The sequence below is a fragment of the Salarias fasciatus genome, chromosome 12, assembly GCF_902148845.1.
Source record: "Salarias fasciatus chromosome 12, fSalaFa1.1, whole genome shotgun sequence".
In the NCBI taxonomy this organism is placed as follows: Eukaryota; Metazoa; Chordata; class Actinopteri; order Blenniiformes; family Blenniidae; genus Salarias; species Salarias fasciatus.
The window spans coordinates 26,453,841-26,473,603 of NC_043756.1; the positions used below are offsets into that span (position 1 = coordinate 26,453,841).

The window sequence follows — 19,763 nt, forward strand, 5'->3', positions numbered from 1 at the left end:
ATTTCTTTCTTTCTCTCTCTTGCTGACACCCCCAGCATGTCAAGACAAACGACCGGCGCTCTGCAGCTCGGGTTTGTCCCCGGTTTTAACTGCCCCTTCTGTCCATTTACAGCACTCCTCCGCTGTGTAATTTCATTAAAAGCATTGGACCGGTACAATACATATATCACCATCATCGACTTGGATGGGAGCCCTTCTCGCCTCCGCCGGGTGACTTTAAGCCCACGGCGCCATCGTGCGCGTGCCCCCAATGTACTCCATGTTCTTGGAGTGTTTCTGAAAAGGTAAGCGTTGCAATATAACCCTGAGCTAACAGCAGGGTACACCCTGTGCCCTCGTCCAGAGTGAGAGCATGAATGTGCCAAAACGGGTTAAATTACCTCCCAATAAGAGCCGCACTGCTGAAAACATCATCAAGCCGCGAAGGTTCAGTTCTGACGGCTTTCTGCATAAAAGAATATGATTACCGGGGAGCAGGGAGGGCCGGGAAAGACTGAGTCATTAATAGTCGTCATCATCGGCCATCAACCGACAAATAGAGAGAATCAATCAAATGGCTTTGGCAGGATAAAGCAAGCTGAGGCTTCTGCTGGAGAGATAAGCGCCTTTCACTGGTGAGGTCTGGCTGCATGTTAACATGACTGCGTGCATGTGAGTGAGTGCCTTTCATATTTATGTATGCGCGGTTTGAACACAGTGCGCGTGTACATACATTCACACGTTTCAATTTTAATGCCATAACCATGTTTCATTCTGAAGTGCTGCTCTTTGGAGGAAGAAGCACTTTCACAGATTTACCCCGGGGCTCTCTGTTATACTCACAGCCACAGCCAGGCAGGAAGACTGCAACAGTCCTCCACTCTCACTTTATAAGCCCCAACATTTACTAATCCATCACTTACTGGCACAGTACACAGCCTTTTGTTTCTTCTCTCCTACATCCGGATGTCTGCATGATGTGTCGTTCACTGATCTGCCATTACCTGAACACTGCAGAGTTTTTTCACTGTCAGATCATGAGGTTGTTGACTCCGCACAAGACTCTGATACAAATACTGGAATACCAGCTCTGCTTCACCAGTTCAACTCGTGGAAAGGTGGACGAACACTAATGACAGCGTTACCGTGGCTGCAGTAAATATAGCTGTTCTGCACATGCTCAGTAGATGAACAATAACAGCAAATCTGCCTCTGGAACTAAAACTCAGAAACAATGTGTTTCAACTTGAAACGGCATGTACGTAATCCTTGAACTGAATTATTCTGTCTACATCAGTTCAATCAGTTTGATGATTCCTGACGAGGGTCATTCGACTTCTAATCATATCATTAATGTAAGTTTGACTTGCAGCCTGAAAGGAGTCTTGTTCTGTCAGTGTTCTACTCTCCAAAGCACACTTCCATAGCTCTTACACGGCGCATTGTGTCAAAGTTGAGACTTTCTGCCGTTCTTCTGGGTATTTTCTTTTAGTTTTTCTACTTTCTTCATCACACTGTCACACTTGGCCCTGCTCTCCTCTCCAGCTGCCACACTTGACCCGACCTCTCCGCTCTCATGTTCCCTCTCAGCCGATCTACCTCTCTCTTATTATACTTCCAGTTCACTGCAGCTCCCTTGTGTGATCATCGTTTTGCAGTTGTTTTCCGGCAGCGCTCCTCGTGTTCGGTTTGCCATCAGTTCTTCGGACCCCGTCTGGACTGCAGACGTAACCTCAGTCTGCGGGGCCGGGTGTTCGGGTTAAACATTCTGCTGTCCTTTGAGGAACCTGCAGCATCTGCTGTCGTTTCGCACATGAAGCGGGGATTCTCGCAAGACCTTATTAGCAAACGAAACAAGTAAAAAATGGTGGCAGTGGTTAGCATCCTCTTCTCACATCGAGGTCCTCCATGGTTTGAGGTCGAGACTGGGATCAGTCAATATAGAGATTGAATGTTCTTCCTGTGCGTGTGTGTGGGTTCTTTCCAGGCACTCTTTGGTGTAATGGTTGGCAGCAAGAGGATCCTGGGTGCCAGGTGTGGAGTTTGCATGTTCTGCTATTCTTCCCACAGTCCAAAAGCAAGAGTATTAGCCAATCTAGGTGGTGTGTGTGTGTGTTTATGTCTGCTTTCATCCATAGTCAGCAAAAAATCAACTCCAACAGAAATGAAAGGTTGTGATGTTTTTTACTGAGAAACTGAAAAGTTTGAGTTAACTCAGAAAAAGCTGAAGAAATCCCATTTTGTTCTTCAAAAACAAACAAAAAGCAAGCGATTAGTTTCTTTTGAAAATGCATATTATCCTCATAAAAACCAGAGCAAACAAACGTTGGAAAAAGACATCAGTCAGTTGTCAGTGCATGAAGAGTGACAGATGGTGGAGAGCCTTATTTCTTACTGCCATCTAGTGTACAGTACACTCTTCACCTGCTGTCCAGTCTTTTTTAAAATGACTATGTACTATACACTATTCCAAATAAAATCATTGTAACTCCTACTTTACATAATATTCATTATGTACTTTCAGTGGCTGGAGGTGATATTTGATCATACTTCATCGGTTTCACGCTGTTTTGAAATGATGAATATGGATTTAACATATGAGCTCCTTCAACCAGACTGCCATTCCACTAACTGATTGAAATGCAATTTTAGTCCGACTGAAGCCCAAAAGAAATATCTTTGATGTTGCAAAATTACACTGATACACCCAAACAAGACTTGAGTCTATTTGAGCAAATTGTGCTCTGCCAGCAATTTGGTGCAACACACCAAATGGGAACAGTGAATGTGTGTCTGTGTTGCTGCTGCTGCTGCGATAGTTGTGTTTCATCTCAGCTGGGTTCCTCGCATGCCCCCAGCCTGTACTGCAGAGGCTGATAGCTATGGCAGGATTAAAACAAACACTGATTGTACTTAAGGGCTGCACGATTAACCGATTTTGAATCGTAACCGACTTTTGGGTTAAGAAGATGTTAAAAACGCTGAAATCGTACATTAACGATTTCGCCTTTTTACATGACCTGAATGAACTTATATGAGCTTGTTTCAATTTATTCGTTTATTTCGCTATTAAAATAAAACTGGAAGCTCATATGCCATATCAGGTGGTCACTCAGGTTTTCTCTGGCCAGTGTACTTAAACAAGAAAAATGAATGAAGTTCAATGAAATAGTATTTCAGTGAAAGGCATCCTTACCACTGACAATACGGAACTCTCCTGGTAACAGCTCATATGGTCAAAACAAGTTTTTAGTTTGAGTTTCTTTAATGCAAAAATGTATTCAGTTTGTCCTTCTGATCCTCTATGATTATATTTCTGATCAAAATGTAGCTGAGAATTAAAGTGAAGTACCAATAAGTGACCAATGAGTAAATAAAACTACAGTAATTTTGCAAAAATTCACCAATAAAATGTGATTATAAAGTTTTTGTGAATTCATTACAAAATTCATTACAAATACAATATCCAGATTTCTTTATTTCTTTACTAGAGAAGCAAGCTACAAAAAAAAGGTCAAAATATGAAAAAAAAAAAAAAAAAAAAAAAAAAACAGGATCACGAGGGTGAGTGCTCACAAGCAAATGGAGCAACCGTTAATTTATTATAATTGACATTATTTTCATGAAACCTGCAAAGTGAGGAGCAGAAAGTCGCCACCTCTGGTTCTGCAAAGGTTTCCTTCTTTTAGTAGGGAGTTTTTCCTTTTCACAGTCGCTTTCTGCAGCTGGGTTTTCTCTGTAAAAGTGCAGAGAAATGATTGTGTTGTAATTAGTGCTCTATACATATTGCTATAGAATCGAATCGAATCGAATTGAATTGAAGAGGAGTCGGTTGCCATGTGAACTGTGATGTCATCACCTTCACACGCTCGTCATCAGAAGAGACTGTGTTCCCTCTTTCAAGCCTCACTTGTAAAAAACAACCCCAGGCGTTCAGTCACATCCCCAGTTTCAGGAATACAAAACAGTTCAAACGCAACGGCGACTGAAAAATGATAACCCTTGGCAAAATGAGTGCAGTTCAAGAGAAGCTCCGATCAGCAGGATCTTTTTGTGATGCGGTCCTCAAAGTTCAAGACGTTGAATTTCAAGTCCACAAAGTCATCCTGTGTGAATGTTCTCCGTACTTTGAGTAAGCTGAAACAGAGAAATAATATTTGTCCTTCTAAGGTCTAAGTTTCAACTGGTATAATGAATAGAATATGAAAAACTACTGAGCATTTGGTAAATTGTACTTATTTAGAAAAAATGTGCTGGGCCCAATAACTTGATTGTGGTTTGAGTTGTTGTTTCCCCGCCTGCTCCTTTTAACCGTTTCACGAAAGTTTGAAATGTTTTCGTTCTCTTTTCTCCCTCAGAGCTCTCTTTGTTCGGTGGTCCAGCCCAAACCAGAGGGATTATGACATTCAGGGCATCACTCCGGTCATCATGGAGCTTATCATTAAGTTTGCATACACCGGCTCTGTTCACGTAACGGTGGACAATGTGCAGGGCCTCATGGTCACGGCTAATCAGTTTGAAATAATGGATGTTGTACAAACTTGCAGCCATGTCCTTGAGGAGCAACTCTGCCCAGAGAATTGCATAAGCATTTGGCAATTCATAAGATTCTATTCTATCTCCAATCTGCAAACTAAAGTCTACCGTTACGTTCTGGACCACTTTGAGAAAGTGATTTCCAGTCAACAGTTGCAACGGCTCACTGTCCATGAATTTGCTCATTTTCTTGACCGAGATGACCTTATTGTAAGGGCAGAGAGCATTCTGTATGAGGGTATTATGAAATGGATCGGCAATGACCCAGATCAACGAAAAGAACACCTCTGCTATCTAATGTCTAAGGTACAGTAATCTGTGTGACTCATACTATTCCTAAGCACTCTGTGGTGAAGTATCTGATACACCTGATCCCATGTGTTGTAAATAGTGGTTATACAGGGAAAGCCTTACAAATAAAGACAAATAGAAAACTGACAAGTGCTATGGTTCATTAGCTAATATTCAACATGTCCTTTTCATTGCTGCCTAGATACGACTGTGTCTGATGAGTATGAGGTACATCATGGTGACTGTGCTGCCAAATGATCTGGTGAAGAACGACTCTCAGTGCCTCGCCATGGTCACCAAAGCCTCCAGAATGCTGCATTACCTCTTCAATAACTTTGGTGGCAATATTTTCTCCAACCCCTTTGTTCGCCCGCGCCTACCAAATGCCCTTCTGTTCGCCACTGGGAGCATTAATGGAGACCACCCCATCAATAGCGTCGAGGCGTATGACATTCGGATCAACCGTTGGCTCACGTTCACACTCATTGCAGAACCCCGTAGTGACCACGGCACCGCCTTTCTGAATGGATCCATCTATTACGTCGGTGGCTTCAGCAGAGAGGGGTTTTCCAACAGTGTGCTCAGATTTAATCCTGTCATGAAAACCTTTCAAGAGGTGGCGCCAATGCATGTGTGCCGCTGTTACGTCACTGTGACTGTGCTGAAAGGGCTCATCTACGCCCTGGGAGGATACGATGGGCAGATGCATCTCGATTCTGCAGAGCACTACCAGCCTGAGAGCAACCAGTGGACCCTCATAGCACCCATGCGCGAAAGGAGGAGTGGTGCAGGTTGTGCAGTCCTGCACCAGAAGGTGAGTGACTCCAAAGAGCAGCTGAACTGAAAGCTTGACAGAGTGTATTTTCATCTGACATTAGATGGGATCTATTATGACCTCGAGTAGTGAAATAACTAATTTATTGATTTTTTAAAATTTTATTTTGACTTGTTCAGAATGCTGATGATGATGATTACCATAATATTGTAACTCCACGCTGACATAGAAAACATTGACAACATTTGTGGCCTAAAATGTAAAACGACTTCCTGTCCCGGCTTCAATCTTCAGATTTATGTTTTTGGAGGATTTGATGGGTGGGACTACCTGCAAACCGCTGAGTGTTACGACCCACAAACCAACCAGTGGACAGTGATTTCCGACATGAGTTGTCCCCGCAGTAAATTTGGAGCCGCTGCTTCTAAGAATCTCGCCTATGTGGTAAGTTTACCAAACTGAGCTGACGCTCAGGTAACATGTAACTCTAGAACGCGTGAAGCCCTGGATGAGCTGGGTTTTTCAATCTATGTTAGTAATATATTTATCCTGACCACAGATACAGAAAATCAAGAATTTCTAAAAATATCCATTTATTTATACAATTAAGAACTTTTTTTTCCAAATACATTATTCCTTTTTCTTTCTGAAGGTCGGTGGCTTTGATGGCAACAACTGTCTGGCCAGTGCTGAGGTCTATGATCCAAGGTCCAACACCTGGAGCATCTTGCCCTCCATGATAAGCAGGCGCTGCAACTTTGGCATCGAAGTACTTGATGATTGCATCTTTGTGGTTGGGGGCTCTGACAACTTTCGCGCCATCCGTGCTGTGGAGTGCTTTGACCCGGTGCAGAATCTGTGGTTTGATGTCCGCAACTTGCATGCCTCACACAGCTCTGTGAGCTGCTGTGTGGTTTACGGACTCCCCAACATGGAGGACTACACCTTCAATCGAGACAGCTTGCCATTTTTTCAGCTAGACCAAGAGATGGAGAAGGAGGAGCGAGAGAGCGGGAGAGATTATGTGGCGGAGAGAGGAGGAGGAGGAGGAGGAGGAGGAGAGAGGAGGAGGAAGAAGATTATGATTAGGTGCCAGATTAGGAGGAAGAGGAGGGAGGATCAGGAAGAGAAAGAAAAAGAAGAGGAGGAAGAGAAGTAGCGAGAGGAGTCGGGGTCATTTGCTCGCCCACTACTGACCCTCACTGCCCACATCTATCAGCAGTTACTAAAGCACAAGACAGTCCTAACAATGGCTGGGCACCGATAAACCAGCAGAAAAAGAAAAATCATAAGGGGCCATCCACATCCAAAGATGTCACAGCCCATGTCTACCATGAGCCTGACACAGGACCACCCCGACCCACACCACGGTCCATGAACAATCGTGCACGGCTTCTACCATTCAGGCCAGAAGAGTCAACAGGACGACATCCTCCACAGGCAGACCTGACACAACTCCCGATATGGAGGGCCCCCATAAAGAACACTGCATGAAAAATAATAAAAAAAAAAAGCATGAAGTTAAGATAAAACAGAGTAAGCGAGTATGAACTAAAACATGGAGAATGGACATGGACAAGAATGTCGAAGAGAATGTGAAGAAAGTTTCTGCTATGTACAGAAAACCAAGCGCGCTTCTGACTACCAAAGGGAATAATCGCGCTGGACTTTGTATAGCCAGGTAGTCCGCTCGTCTCGTGGAGTTTGACTGTGATGTTCAGCACAAGTCTGGCATGCTGAAAAACATTGCAGATTGAATGTCCAGGCTACCACTCCCCGGAACTGATGTGGACTATGCTGACACTGTGTGTGAGAAGGTGATTTCCCCTCCTCACTGTGAACTTAAATTTTTGCACACCTACACACACTTTCAGTCTTATATTGGGAATGCTTGTAAAGGTTTACAAGCATTTACAAGCAGCAGCAAGGGACATTTGAGCCCTACGAAATGGTAAATGGACTACACTTAGTGTACTTAGTACACTATATTACTTTTTACACCGCTAAAGCAGAGCCCATGTACATCTGCATGTGAGAAGACAGAATTTTCTTTGAAGCAACCCCAGTTGTGGATCTGAAGGAGAAGCAGACTCAGGACAGCCTCAACCTAGAAAGAAAACTTACCACATGCACAGGAAGAGCATGCACATAAATTGTCAGCTGATATTAACGAAGCGTCTTTCGAAGATGGTTTGAAAAACAGATGATTTTAGGCTTTTGCTTTGGAACAGCTCTTAAAGTTATGTTGAGTGATTCCCATTGCATGTGTTTGAGTATATTGTTATTAAAAACTGGGTTTATTATTTGTTTGTTCTTGCTATTTTCTATTTGAATCTTGATTTTATTGTTTGGTTTCATCTTTGAAACTACAATTTTTATCATTTTGTCTTACTGTCTCTGTTAACCCCGGTTATCTCATGAACTGGTCATTACTACAATAAAAGAATACTAACTACTACTAATAACAGTAGCTGTATTCGTAGCAGTATTAGCAGCAGTAGTATACCCAAAGTACACAACAAGGCCAACAGCTTCAGCTGCGCCTACTCACCCCCCCCCACCCCCCCGTAATTCAAGAACTGGAAGTGGGCGTGGCTGACGTCGTGACGTACAGGGGTTGCGTAAACCGTCCGGCGCAAAAATTCAAAACGGAGGACCGGAAGAAAGAAAGACGCACTGGTTCCTGCTATCTTTTTTTTTTTTTACGCTCTTGGTTTTCCAGTTCATAATAACGCTCACCAGGACTTCATTTGTGCATTTCCAGGTATCTTTACAAATCCGTCTTGAAGTGTTTTGTTCTGTCCTAAACTCACGATTTTAAGACGTGCGTCCCGAAGCTAGTGCTAACTAATGCTAAGCGTTAGCAGTGACCATGACTTCCATGTGTTTGTTTTTGTTCTGGTTCAGCTTCTGATCTGTAGAAAAAGTGACTGTACAGACTGAATCCTCTGGTTGAAACACACATATATTCATTGAATCGACGTGTGGGGTTGTCCGTGGTTATAAAGTATATCGAGTAATAATCTTTCTGTTTTTGTGTGGCCACCGTTCCAAACATAGAGATCATCTGTTGTCCTAAAATCAGAACTTCTCAAAGCTGATACCTGTAGGTTAGTTTCATTTATGCAGTGCCAAGGGGAAGCTTCATTTAGTATTTTGTACAGCACATTTTATCTTTTAGTAACAATGCAACTATAAATGACTCACTCAATCAAAGCAGTAACATGCCGTCGAAGTGCAAAAACACTAGGAGATGGGTGGAAGGCAAGCGAAAATGAAGCTGTGGTTTCAGTTCTTCTGGACTGGGACAACAAATAACTGCATTTTATTGTCAGCCTGTCACTCGGATGAACTTGCTGAGTGCGTTTTGTGATTAGAAACCCAGACACTGATTAATACTGTTGGTCAGTCTCTTCCAAAGCCCCTTTTTTGACTAATAACAAATTGAGAAGCTTAGAGCCTGGGGTTGTTCTCAAAATCATCATGAGTTTGTTGTCTAGTTCAAAAAAACCTGCAATTTTAGCAATATTTTCAAATCCTTTGGCTCATGCTGGCATGGAATAGAAGCACATAATAGTTTTTGAAAAACTATTATAGAGAACACGTCTTGAACTTACAGTCCTGTACTGTAAGTAACACAAAATTTCATCTCGTCTTGCCATGATTAAACTTAAAATGCACATTCACGGGGCGGAATTAGGAAAGTCTTTCTGTTTGAAATGTATAAAATATGCTGTATTTCTTTGCAGTGCCTCTTTTCTTATTTACTCTGTCTTGGAGGGCTTAAATGGCTCCAGCAGCATCTCATGTTAAACATATTAATTCTAATTGATTTGGATTTTGATGTTCAAGCGAGTTGTTGTCTGACTTGTCTGTTGCAAATAGAGCTTTGTTTTCCTTTCCGTCCAGCTAAGATGAGTTCAGCCTCCACGCCCATCTCCCGGATACGTCAGGGTTGGACGTCATCCTCGCTGAAGAGCAAGGGTCAGTCCCCCGCAGCCTGCAGCACCCCGCTGCTGACAGCCTTCCCTGGCAACGATGACGAACAGGAGCGTCGCCAGCGCAGGAGGTCGAGGGTCATCGACCTTCAAACGGCCTCCGACTCATCCTTCAATGACTCTGCGTCTCACAGGTAGAAATGCTGCTCTGTGGTGACAGTCTACAGCGTAGAGTGATGTTTTTAAACAAAAACTGATGTGTAAAACCATTTTATGTCAAGCATTAAAACCCAGTAGCTTTGTGCCCAGCGGCATTCTGTCTCAGAGGAGTAATGATTTTATTGCTGCTCGCAGTGCTGTGGGGACTCCTGCCGCCGTGCCTAAGCTGTCAAACGCACAGATCTCAGAGCATTACTCCACCTGCATAAAACTCTCCACTGAAAATGTAAGTATGTGTGAGCTGTGTGCGAAGCCATTCAGAACCTTAACCTGAGCATTAACGTAATCCATTGTAATACAAAGAATGAATCACAATCAAACCATGGAGTAACAATAGCGCTAAACCTTTTCTTTTTTTCAAATAGACGCTTGAAGCATAAATGCTGCTTCTATATAGCTGAACATAAAACTCAGTACTGTCTGTATTTTTATTTCTTCATCTGGAAATGAAAAGCAAACATGCTCAGATGCCATGAGAGATCTGAAAGATTAGTATTGCTGCAGAAAATGAGAAATATATTTTTACTCTAAAAGCAGTACTTTACAGTCATTTTTCTTGAAGAAAGGAAGCTCATGTGAACATTTGAGAAATGGAGTGATGTGGCTGCCTTCAGTGTCGAATATGTGAACATTTATACAACAGCTTTAAGGAATAAATACGGCTGTCTGATAAATAAAAAGAATAGTTTTAGATGACTCATATTGACTGAACCCGACTTTGATCATAAAATTGCAGCTGTGAGGCGAAACAAAGAAAAGATGAACACTTTCCTGTTGCTTCCTTGGCAGAAAATCACCACAAAAAATGCCTTCGGTCTGCATCTGATTGATTACATGGCTGACATTCTCAAACAGAAGGATTCAGAGCTCACCAACTTCAAGGTATGTTTCTCTGTTTGCTCCATCACTCGCTTGTTTTTCCCCCGAAGTCTTAGAACAATTGATTACTTCACTGAGGTCCACTCAGAAATGTCAATATCAAATTTTTTTGCCGATGGAAGAAATCAGTCCTGGAGTTGTGGACGTCTAGACAGGTACAAATCAAAGCGGTGACAATCGGCGTGTTTAAAGGTGTATTACTGAAAGTTCCGGCGAACAAACCACAGAGTGTTTCTTATTGACCGAACACCTTGATGATGTAGAAAAAAGACATAAATAAGATTTGTATTCATGAAGAAATTGCATAATTGGTGAGAAGTGTGTTAATTAATCCTTGTGATCATTTTATTTATATAGTGAAGATTATTAATTATTGGATTTGTAGTGTCTATATCAAATCAGTGGTGCTTCAATGTGTGTTTTTGTGTTTTTTGTGTAAAACTTGTATCCTCTTGCTGTGTGTGTGTCCTGAAGGTGGCAGCCGGCACTCTGGATGCCAGTACAAAGATCTATGCCGTGAGGGTGGATGCTGTTCATGCTGACGCCTACAGGGTGCTGGGTGGTCTCGGGGCAGAGACCAAGCCTGGGGAGGGTGAGAGGCTCCGCCCTGCATGGGATTCATCATTCAGATATATCAGAAAGCCGGGCTTGGTCTGTTTTCGCTGGTCCGCAGTATGAAGTTTTCTGGGCTTTTGTTGTCTCGGTGAATCCGCAGACCATGGCTCGAAAGGCGATGGCGACGATGAGGACGGTGCAGAAAGCGAGGCCACTGTCAAGCAGCCGAAGAAGAAGAGGCCTCCGAAGAAGACGGTGGAGCAAAACCTGAGCAACATCAACAGTGCCGAGTCCGAGCGGAGATGTGAGGTATGAGGAAACTTAGACAGAGAAGGTTTAATTATTTATTTATTTATTTTCAGTGAATTAAACCCGTCACAGCCTGAGACGTTTGCCAGAGTTTTTACAGAGAGATAGTCAGACTCAACAACCCACTGTGCCTTGATATTTACTTCATGAGGGTTTAGAAAGAGAAGTGTTCTTAACTTACTGAGGAGGAACTTCTCCGGTTGCCTTGCTGTCCTCTCAGGTGGACCCCATGTTTCATCGCATGGCCTCGTCCTTCGATGAGAGCAGCACGGCCGGCGTCTTCCTGTCGGTTCTCTTCAGTGAGAACAGCCGCTGCGAGCTGCTGTTTCCCTCCCACCTGACTCTCCTGCAGTCCTCACCCTCCACTCTCCTCCACCTCCTCAGACGGTCCCGCGTCGCCCTTCATGGGTGAGGAGATGAAGCTTTACTGCCATCAGCTGACTGCTCCTCTGAGCTTTAGTGTCTAACGGCGCTGCAGGGTTTCATCTGACGCTGCTCTCTGTGTGGTTTGTTTCTTTCAGCTGGACTGCAGCGCTCTCAGGAGAAAAGCTCCGTCTGCCCCTCGCTGCAGGACTTCTCCTTCACCAGCTGGAACCCCGAGCAGGTTAGAAACACCATCCAGTCACCAATGGCTCCTTTTCCCCTTACTCACAGAAAACCACAATGAAAAGAGCCAAAAATAACTGAACAATCTCCTTGGAATCGTACATCGCTCCACGTAATGAACACAGAAGACGAAAAACACAGTGTCTTAAAACTGGGCCATGGTGCAGAAAAGGTTTGGCGTTGCATTGCAGGGTCAGCATCGATCATCACAAATGCAGCCTTCACCCTAGTTGCATTTGAAGTCTGTAGTTCACTGCCGGTGTTTGGACTGTGGGAGGAAGCAAAGCCACTCAGAGAAAACCGTGCACAAACAGAAAGAACGTGCACCAGCCCAGAGATCCGCCCAGACTCGTGCTACACATGAACTAGTTACTGCAGCCTTGGCGTGCGTGCACATGCACACTTGCAGCCTTTCTGCTGTCAAGAAGGAGCTGAAGCCTGAGTGTTTCCAGAAAGTCTTGTTTTTGTCTGTTTAGACAGTGACCAAGCCAGTTCCACCTCGAGCGCTTTTTCCTAGAAGTCGCATTTTCAGTAGCTCGGAGCAGCGTTGTCATTTAAACAGACACCCATAAAGAACAAAAGTTCTACTTTTTCACTTGAAATCATTGCTGTGTGTTCCTGATGGTAATTACCGTTTAATTCAATATATAAGCTGCTCCTTGGTGTGATTCAGATCACCAGCCAAGCAACTATAAACAGAAATGCAGCTTATAGTCAAGACAGTATGATAAACTGGCAAATATCATCCTATTGTTTGTGAAGGAGACACTTCTATCATCATATCAGTGGCAGAATCTCATTAGTCATGTGGTTTGATCTTTCATCTACTGTATTTCTCTTTGGCTTTATTACAAACAGGAACATGAAGCAGGCCTGAAAACAGCCTCAGAGTTCCGGGTGTAAAAGTGATAAAAATGAGCCGGGGTCAGCTGTGCGCCCTCACCCCTCCCGCTAGACTTCATCACTGTGTCTCCCCTCAGACCATCAACCAGCTCCTGGAGAAGATGAAGCAGGGCGAGCACGTGTTTGATGTGAACGCCGAGCCCGAGCCGGAGGAAGACGACTGCCCGGACTTCGACGCAGACTACGACGAGGGAGCCGGCGACTGCGAGGAGGGAGTGAAGGAGCACCGGGTCGGCTGCGAGCCGTCCGGCTCCGGCTCAGGGAGGTAGGGATGCGCTGCCACACACTCCTCAGATGATGTTTGGAATAATTGGTCCCTTTTCCCCTGTTTTTGTTTGACCCTTTTAATTAAAAGTAAAAGTTTCTAGAGGTTAGTGTCCTTTTCCTTCTACTTCTAGACACTTTTAGCGTGCTGTGACGGAGGAGGAGCGAATGGCTGCCATTAAGCTCCGTCCAACAAAACAGCCTCTTTTTCTTAATGCCTCCTTAAGCTTACAAGTCTGTAATGTATCGCTCTCTTAGTCACAGGGGTGAAGTAACGGCCCGACCTGCTATCACCAGTAAAGAGCCTGTTTAATTCACTGCTTCGAGAGCTCCTCTCTCAGCCTCTATTTATAACCGCCTGACTCCTGCTGTCTTTGAATGGCTCTCCGGACGGCCGCTGCAGGGACGTGATCCCCATCGGAGAGGGAGACATCGCCACCATGTGTCTGCAGCTGTCCTCCAGCCCAGAGAATACTCCTACTTCAGCCCCAAGACCATGGCCACGTGGGCCGGACCCGGGTACTGGCAGTTCAAACCCAAGCACAAGCGTGAGTCCAGCCAGTGGCTTTAATCCTCTCACAGTCAAGGTCGCAGGAGGACGTTGGTAATGAAACTCTGCTCCAGTCCGTCTCGTCAGTGTCTGACTGTCTCCATCTCCCTCGTCTCTCTGCGTGTTTAAATCTCCCGCAGTGGATCACATGCCTGACAAAGAGCCGCGCAAGAGGAAGCCCAAGAAGGCCTTCGAAATCGACTTCAGTGAGGACGTGAACTTTGAAACCTACTTCCGCACCACCAGGGTAAAAACATGGCTCCCGTTTGGTTTCGGGGTTGTTTTTGCATTTTCTGTCTCCCTTTCATAAGAAGCAGCTGTTCCAGATCCTGCGGCACCGCGTTGCTCGCTGTGGGGGAGGATTATTTTCTTGTAGTTGTTTTGGCTCTAGAAGATGATCTTCAGAGAATATGGTTTGTTTTTATGCCTCTGTGGCTTAAAACAAGCTGTCAGATGATAAAAGAGAAGCATTTTCTGAAGGTGGCTGAAAGAGATGTTTCTTCCCTTGCTTTTAATTTTCATTTCCTATTCATTTCTGTTGACTGTTTTACTTTTTTTTCCCCTTATTTGATCTCAGTGTAGATGCTGCTGCTTGTGTCTTGATGTTTTTTTGTTTAAAAATACATGTTTTTTGATCATTTTGCTGTGCTTTTGAAGCCTTGGCCTCTGTAAACCAGCAGCAGGTGGACTCACACAGGCTTTCTGTTCTCTGCTGCTGTGACACCCACCGAACCGAGTCGGGCGGGGGGGATGAGCCGTCTCCTCGCGTTTGATCTGTCGAAATGTGGAGGCATTAGGCCCATAGCGCCACACTCCTGTGTGCAGTAACCATGGCAATGCAGCAAGCAGCGCTTTGGGAATAATACTGCTGGTGACACAGAGTCTCTCATTTACATCCTGGTCGGACAGAACGAATTCTGAAGTAGCCGGATCTCATACAGCGAAGATCTGACTATGAAATATGTAATAACTTAGTACAACTTCGTCAAAGCCTTAGGAGTTTATTGAGAGGTGATCAAAGTGGCAGTTAATGCTCATAAACCAGCGGGACTCTCTGTCCAGACCAGTGTGGACTCAACCTGCCAGCACATTTCATCTATCTCTGACATTTTTCCATCTACTTTCAGGCTGCCACCACCAACGTAAAGTCAGCGCTCACCACCAGCAAGAGGAGAACGACTCTTCCTGCAGACTTCCAGTTCACCCCGAGACGCTGTCCCAGCTCAGCGTGAAGCCCTCCGTCTCGGTGAGACAATCACACATTCATCTGGTCTGTCTGATCAAGTTCACCAGATAGCACGTCCTGGGAGTACGTTTGATCAGCAGGGGGTTTCAGAGCCCATCAAAGTGTGTGAGATCGCTGCAGAGTCATTCTGAAATCATACGAGACAGTAAAATTAGTAATGCCAAATCAAATCACTGCGTAGTGCTACATGTGACTGTTCACCTGGATAAATACATAAATAAACCAGATGTTTCTCCAGCTGAGCGAACATCACGGAGCTTTAAGGAGAGTGTTTTTCTCTGCAGCTGAATCAAGAAGCCCAGAAGAGGCTGTCGGGGGAGCTCGGAGAAGGAATCGGAGATTATGACTACAACAACGCCAACGACACGGCCAACTTCTGTCCAGGTCTTCAGGTCTGAAACAACACTCCTCATTGATTGATTTGTGAGCGTCACGGTCGTTTCCTTTGACTTGTAAATAGAAAATAATGTTGCCTCCAACATGGTTACTGCGGCAGCAGCTGATGAGTGAAACCGCTCCTCCTGACGCTGCTTCGTTGAGACAGACTGTGTGCCCATTTTGAATATGGAGCTCGTGTTTTTCTCAGATGAACTCGGGGGGTTTGTTTTGACAGCGTTCAATTGGATTGTTCCGTCGCTGCTTCCTGAGATCGGATCGTTTTGTGCCTTTGGAAAATGAATGTGGCGTGACGGCCGATCTGATCTGTCTGCTCCTTCTGTCAGGGTCGTGAAATTAAGTTGTTTACATTCAAGCAGTAAATTAATTTATGTTGTCTGATAAATGAGGCTGGATCCAGCTCAGGTTTTTTTTTTTTTTCCTCCAACACTAAAAGCCCAGTTTGCAGATGACGTGTCTGCGTTTTGGTTTCATAGTGGGCGCAGTGGGCATGCCACAGCTGCACCACGAGGAAATTGGACCTTTGACTGGGAACACGTGAAACTGTGTGCAAATCCTTTTAAATGAAAGTAATGGACTCAGGACAGAATGACTCCATTTTTTAGAAATCTGGCCAAAGCTCAGCTTGAGTGCTGACCTGATGGCATGTGTTGCTTCCTGTTTGTATAAAAGTCTTTAAATGAAGCTGGAGTGAGATTTTCTCAGGTATTCTGATTCGTCAGCAGTTTAAACTTCAGATCATTCATGGACAGAGACAGTTGTGGTTCAGCGGCTCACGGCCTCTCCTGCCGTCTCCTCGTTTGTTCCATTTCAGGGTGGCGACAGCGACGACGATGTGGAAGGGTTTGGGGGCTCGGACGACACGCAGCCTTCCGGCGAGAACTTACCGGGGCCGTCTCAAGACCTGGAGGGTGTGTCCACGTACGGGGAGGACGATCTGGTCCCGGAACCTCACAGGGTGAGACGCACACGGTTGCTGCAGGTCCAGGTTCCAGTTTACTCTCCAGAGCAGTGATCCCTGAGTCTGGACCGCTGCTTCCTAGTGGTCTCTGGCAGTATTGCACTTTGAGCTGAGCTGATTTCTCATGCAGATCCCAGATCTGGAGCCAGTCCAATCAGTGTTTCACACACTTGTGCTTTAATCGTTCTGTGTCTGTGCAGGTCAACAAGATCGAGATAAATTACGCAAAGACGGCAAAGAAAATGGACATGAAGAGGCTGAAAAACTCCATGTGGACTCTGCTGACTGAAAGCCCAGAGAAGACTGTTGAGGTGAATTTCCAAGCCAAGTTATTTAAAAGAATCATATTCTGTTTGGTGGCGCTTTCAGCTGTATGCGTGTTGGTTTTGCAGCTAACGGAGACTGCAGAGAAGGCAGAAGTGAGCGGGGAGAAAGTCTTCAGCGAGACCACAAAGACGCTCCTCCAGAGGTAGTGGCGGCCCCCCCTCCCCAACCTCTGACTGACGCTCTAACTCACCTTCATATTGTATCAAACTTTTCCCACACAAAACAGCCATATTTCCATTAGAAATCCGGAGGAAGCGCTGTCTAAGGTAGCTAGCTTAGCCCTGCTGTATCGCCGTTGGCACTGCAGCGACGCTGGTCTGTTTCTGAGCATCAAGCTGAAAGTCAGGTCTACACATAACAGCCAACAGTGGATGAGGAAAATAAGCCCAAGATAAGTAGAAGACAAATAATGTACTGTATAATGATAGATAACTAAAGGTTTAAATGACTAAAACCTAAAAAAAATAGTTTAATAAATAAACGATGTACGAAAAAATTATTTTCCATTGACTATAAAACGTGTGGATGAATTATTTTTCTCTGCAGAATTGAAAACTGTTTTTCAGACTGTTTTTCAGAGTGTTTGCAGGTTGAGAAATGTCTTAAAATGTTCTGGGCCCTTTAAAGATGCTCCAGAAAACCACAAAATGAATAAACAAGACTGGATAACAATTTAAAGTAACGCTTCTCCTTCGAATTAAAATGCATCCTGAGAGGATAAAACGAATCACTCAACATTAAACCTCATTGCTGCTGTGTCTCCCCCTAGTGGACAAATAGGAGATAAGTTACTGTGTCCCATTTGTCATTTCTACACGTGTCCACCAGACTGCGTTCAGCCTGATCTGTGATGATGTGTAGGAGTTACGATTAAAGCTGTTTTTGCTCTTCCTTTCCGCGTGGCGCTCCAGATTGCCCAGCAGCATGTCTCAGAACCTGTCGGTGCCTCTGGCCTTCGTCGCCCTGCTTCACCTCGCCAATGAAAAGGTGGGTGTGGGTTTTAATAGCGTCGCTTTCAGGGTGGAACTTGCATTGCTCGGCTGTGATATTCTACTGAAGTGTCTCTCATTCAGACAGACATCTGAAGCAGGAAGCAGGTTTCTTCACTCGTTTGTTTTTGTTTGCGGTTCAGAATCTGGAGCTGGTGAAGGTGGACGACATGTCAGACATCATCATCAGACAAGGCCACTGAGGAGAGCGGCGAGGATCTGCATCCCTCTGCTTCCTCCGCTCATCACTTCTAATGTCATGTTACTTTCATAACCCCCCCCCCCCTCCTTTTTTTTTTTTTTTTTTTTATTCAACATTTCCAACATGTAATGAGGAGCTCTTCGACAGTGGGACCTGCTTCTCTTCATAATTACAGTGCAGTCTCTGCCTTTTCTTGTTCATTCTGTGCTATCGGTGTGTCTTTTGTAGATATTTTTAATTGCTCTATACCGCACACAAAAAAAGTTTCCTGTCAAAAGAAATAAAATTCTTTTTTTTAAAAAGTTTTGCTGGAGTTTTTTCTTGTAACTGAATTCATATTACAAGAAAGGCAGAGGGTAGGACTTTATTCTTTTTCTTTTCTTGTAAAATGCCTGCAGAGTATGAAGTGTTAACGTCATGGACGGACCAGTTGAGGTTATTTTAAGCAGCTGGCAGGTTGGGCAGAGCTTTAAAGCCTCGTCATCGTCTCTGTGGAGGAGGAGAAACCGGTCTGGGTGGGACACATGAGTTAAGATCAACAAGGAGCTCCAGGGCAGAGGGAGGAGTCACTGAGCGTCGGAGTTACAGAGAGAGCTGAATAGACTCTGCATTGATGCACGACGCTCGTCACTGTTGCATTGTTCTTCCAGACATGGAGCTCTTGCTTTGTTTCTACTGGAGTTCAGCTGTTTTTAATTAAACTGCACAGCGTTTAAACTGAGAGCATGTAGTTTTATGCTTTTGTGTCAGAAAAGCCCAAATTAGGACAAAACCTACACGCTCATCTCGGAGTGTGGGAGGAAACCCACATATGCAGAGGGAGAACATGCAAACTGCACCGACAGGCCTTGAACCTCAGATAATTTCAGTGTGAGGAAGGAGTGCTAAACACTATACCACTCTCGGCCCAGCTCGGTCCATTTCCTGTTGGTTTATCTAGGAATAAGAGGAATGTAGTTCTGCAGTCGTCACGCTGTTACCAGACGAAGAGACGCAGCTTTCAGATGGAGAGATTCACCAAACCACCCAGGAGAGAGAGCCATATTTCACAATGTGCTGCAGGAAAACAGCAGCAGGGAACGTCATGCTTCTTTTGAACCTTTTGTTCAGCACTGAAATTAAAGTCTTTGCCCAACATTGTTCTTAGAGGATATTGTGAACCTGGAATCCCACACTGTTGACAAATTCTAGATTAAAATCTGTGAACTTCTCACTGGATTTCTGTAGGTTATGATATATTTACACACACACACACACACACACACACACAACACACACACACACACACACAATATATATTATATATATATATATATAATATATATATATATTATTTATATTTACTTATTTATTTTTTTCAGATTCAGAGCACTGACTGACAATAACAAACACATTTCTAATTACGAGCCAATTCAGCAGCATGTTTCTTTTTGATAAGAAATGTAGAACAGCAGTGGCCCTTTTCTAAATTCCAGAGATCATATGACACAAACCTGCATGTTAAACTCAGATATTCTGTGAATGTGTGACGTTTGCCTGATAAACAGTGATTGGAGAGATGTCAGGGTGTTACAGGAGAAACAGGCCTGTGCTGCTCGCTGCTTGTAGATTGTTTCTCTCTTCAATAAAATTGCATTTTAAACACAAAAACTGTAAAATGAAGCACAAGTGAAGTTTTTTTTTACAACTGGTGAGCAGCAGGCAGGATTTTTTTCGAAAATGTTTGCTAAAATTCTTTCACAGAATGTAAATTTAGTGCCGACATGGAAGAACCAGTGAATGGTCAAAAATGATTTGACAAAATTTAAACAAAAGTCAGCAAAAATCACTCCAACGGC

At 44.2% G+C, this 19,763-nt stretch overlaps 2 protein-coding genes across 2 annotated transcripts; both read left to right on the forward strand.

The window, feature by feature from the left end:
- The first annotated feature begins 3,971 nt into the window (after window positions 1-3,971).
- Window positions 3,972-7,031, forward strand: LOC115397839 (kelch-like protein 10). The gene is made up of 6 exons (XM_030104320.1): window positions 3,972-4,111; window positions 4,338-4,821; window positions 5,009-5,620; window positions 5,876-6,025; window positions 6,234-6,591; window positions 6,988-7,031. Exons 1-6 carry the CDS (start codon window positions 3,972-3,974, stop codon window positions 7,029-7,031), a joined length of 1,788 nt encoding a protein of 595 aa, XP_029960180.1.
- Window positions 7,032-8,309: 1,278 nt separating this feature from the next.
- Window positions 8,310-18,231, forward strand: ncaph (non-SMC condensin I complex, subunit H). Its single transcript, XM_030104842.1, is given in 22 exon segments — window positions 8,310-8,345; window positions 9,491-9,713; window positions 9,874-9,964; window positions 10,528-10,620; window positions 11,092-11,209; window positions 11,333-11,481; window positions 11,702-11,843; window positions 11,846-11,866; window positions 11,869-11,889; window positions 12,003-12,085; window positions 13,068-13,255; window positions 13,658-13,710; window positions 13,713-13,802; window positions 13,945-14,051; window positions 14,932-15,004; window positions 15,007-15,050; window positions 15,335-15,442; window positions 16,261-16,404; window positions 16,608-16,718; window positions 16,800-16,876; window positions 17,646-17,721; window positions 17,867-18,231. Coding segments are annotated over 21 exon segments (2,067 nt in total). The 5' UTR covers window positions 8,310-8,345; window positions 9,491-9,495; the 3' UTR covers window positions 17,927-18,231.
- Window positions 18,232-19,763: the final 1,532 nt, after the last annotated feature.

Coding starts and splice junctions, on each gene's coding strand:
- LOC115397839 (XM_030104320.1), top strand. CDS start 3,972: ATGATAACCCTTGGCAAAATGAGTGCAGTTCAAGAGAAGCTCCGATCA. Junction 4,112..4,337: donor GAATGTTCTCCGTACTTTGA/GTAAGCTGAAAC, acceptor TTTCTCCCTCAG/AGCTCTCTTTGTTCGGTGGT. Junction 6,592..6,987: donor GGAGAAGGAGGAGCGAGAGA/GCGGGAGAGATT, acceptor TCTACCATTCAG/GCCAGAAGAGTCAACAGGAC.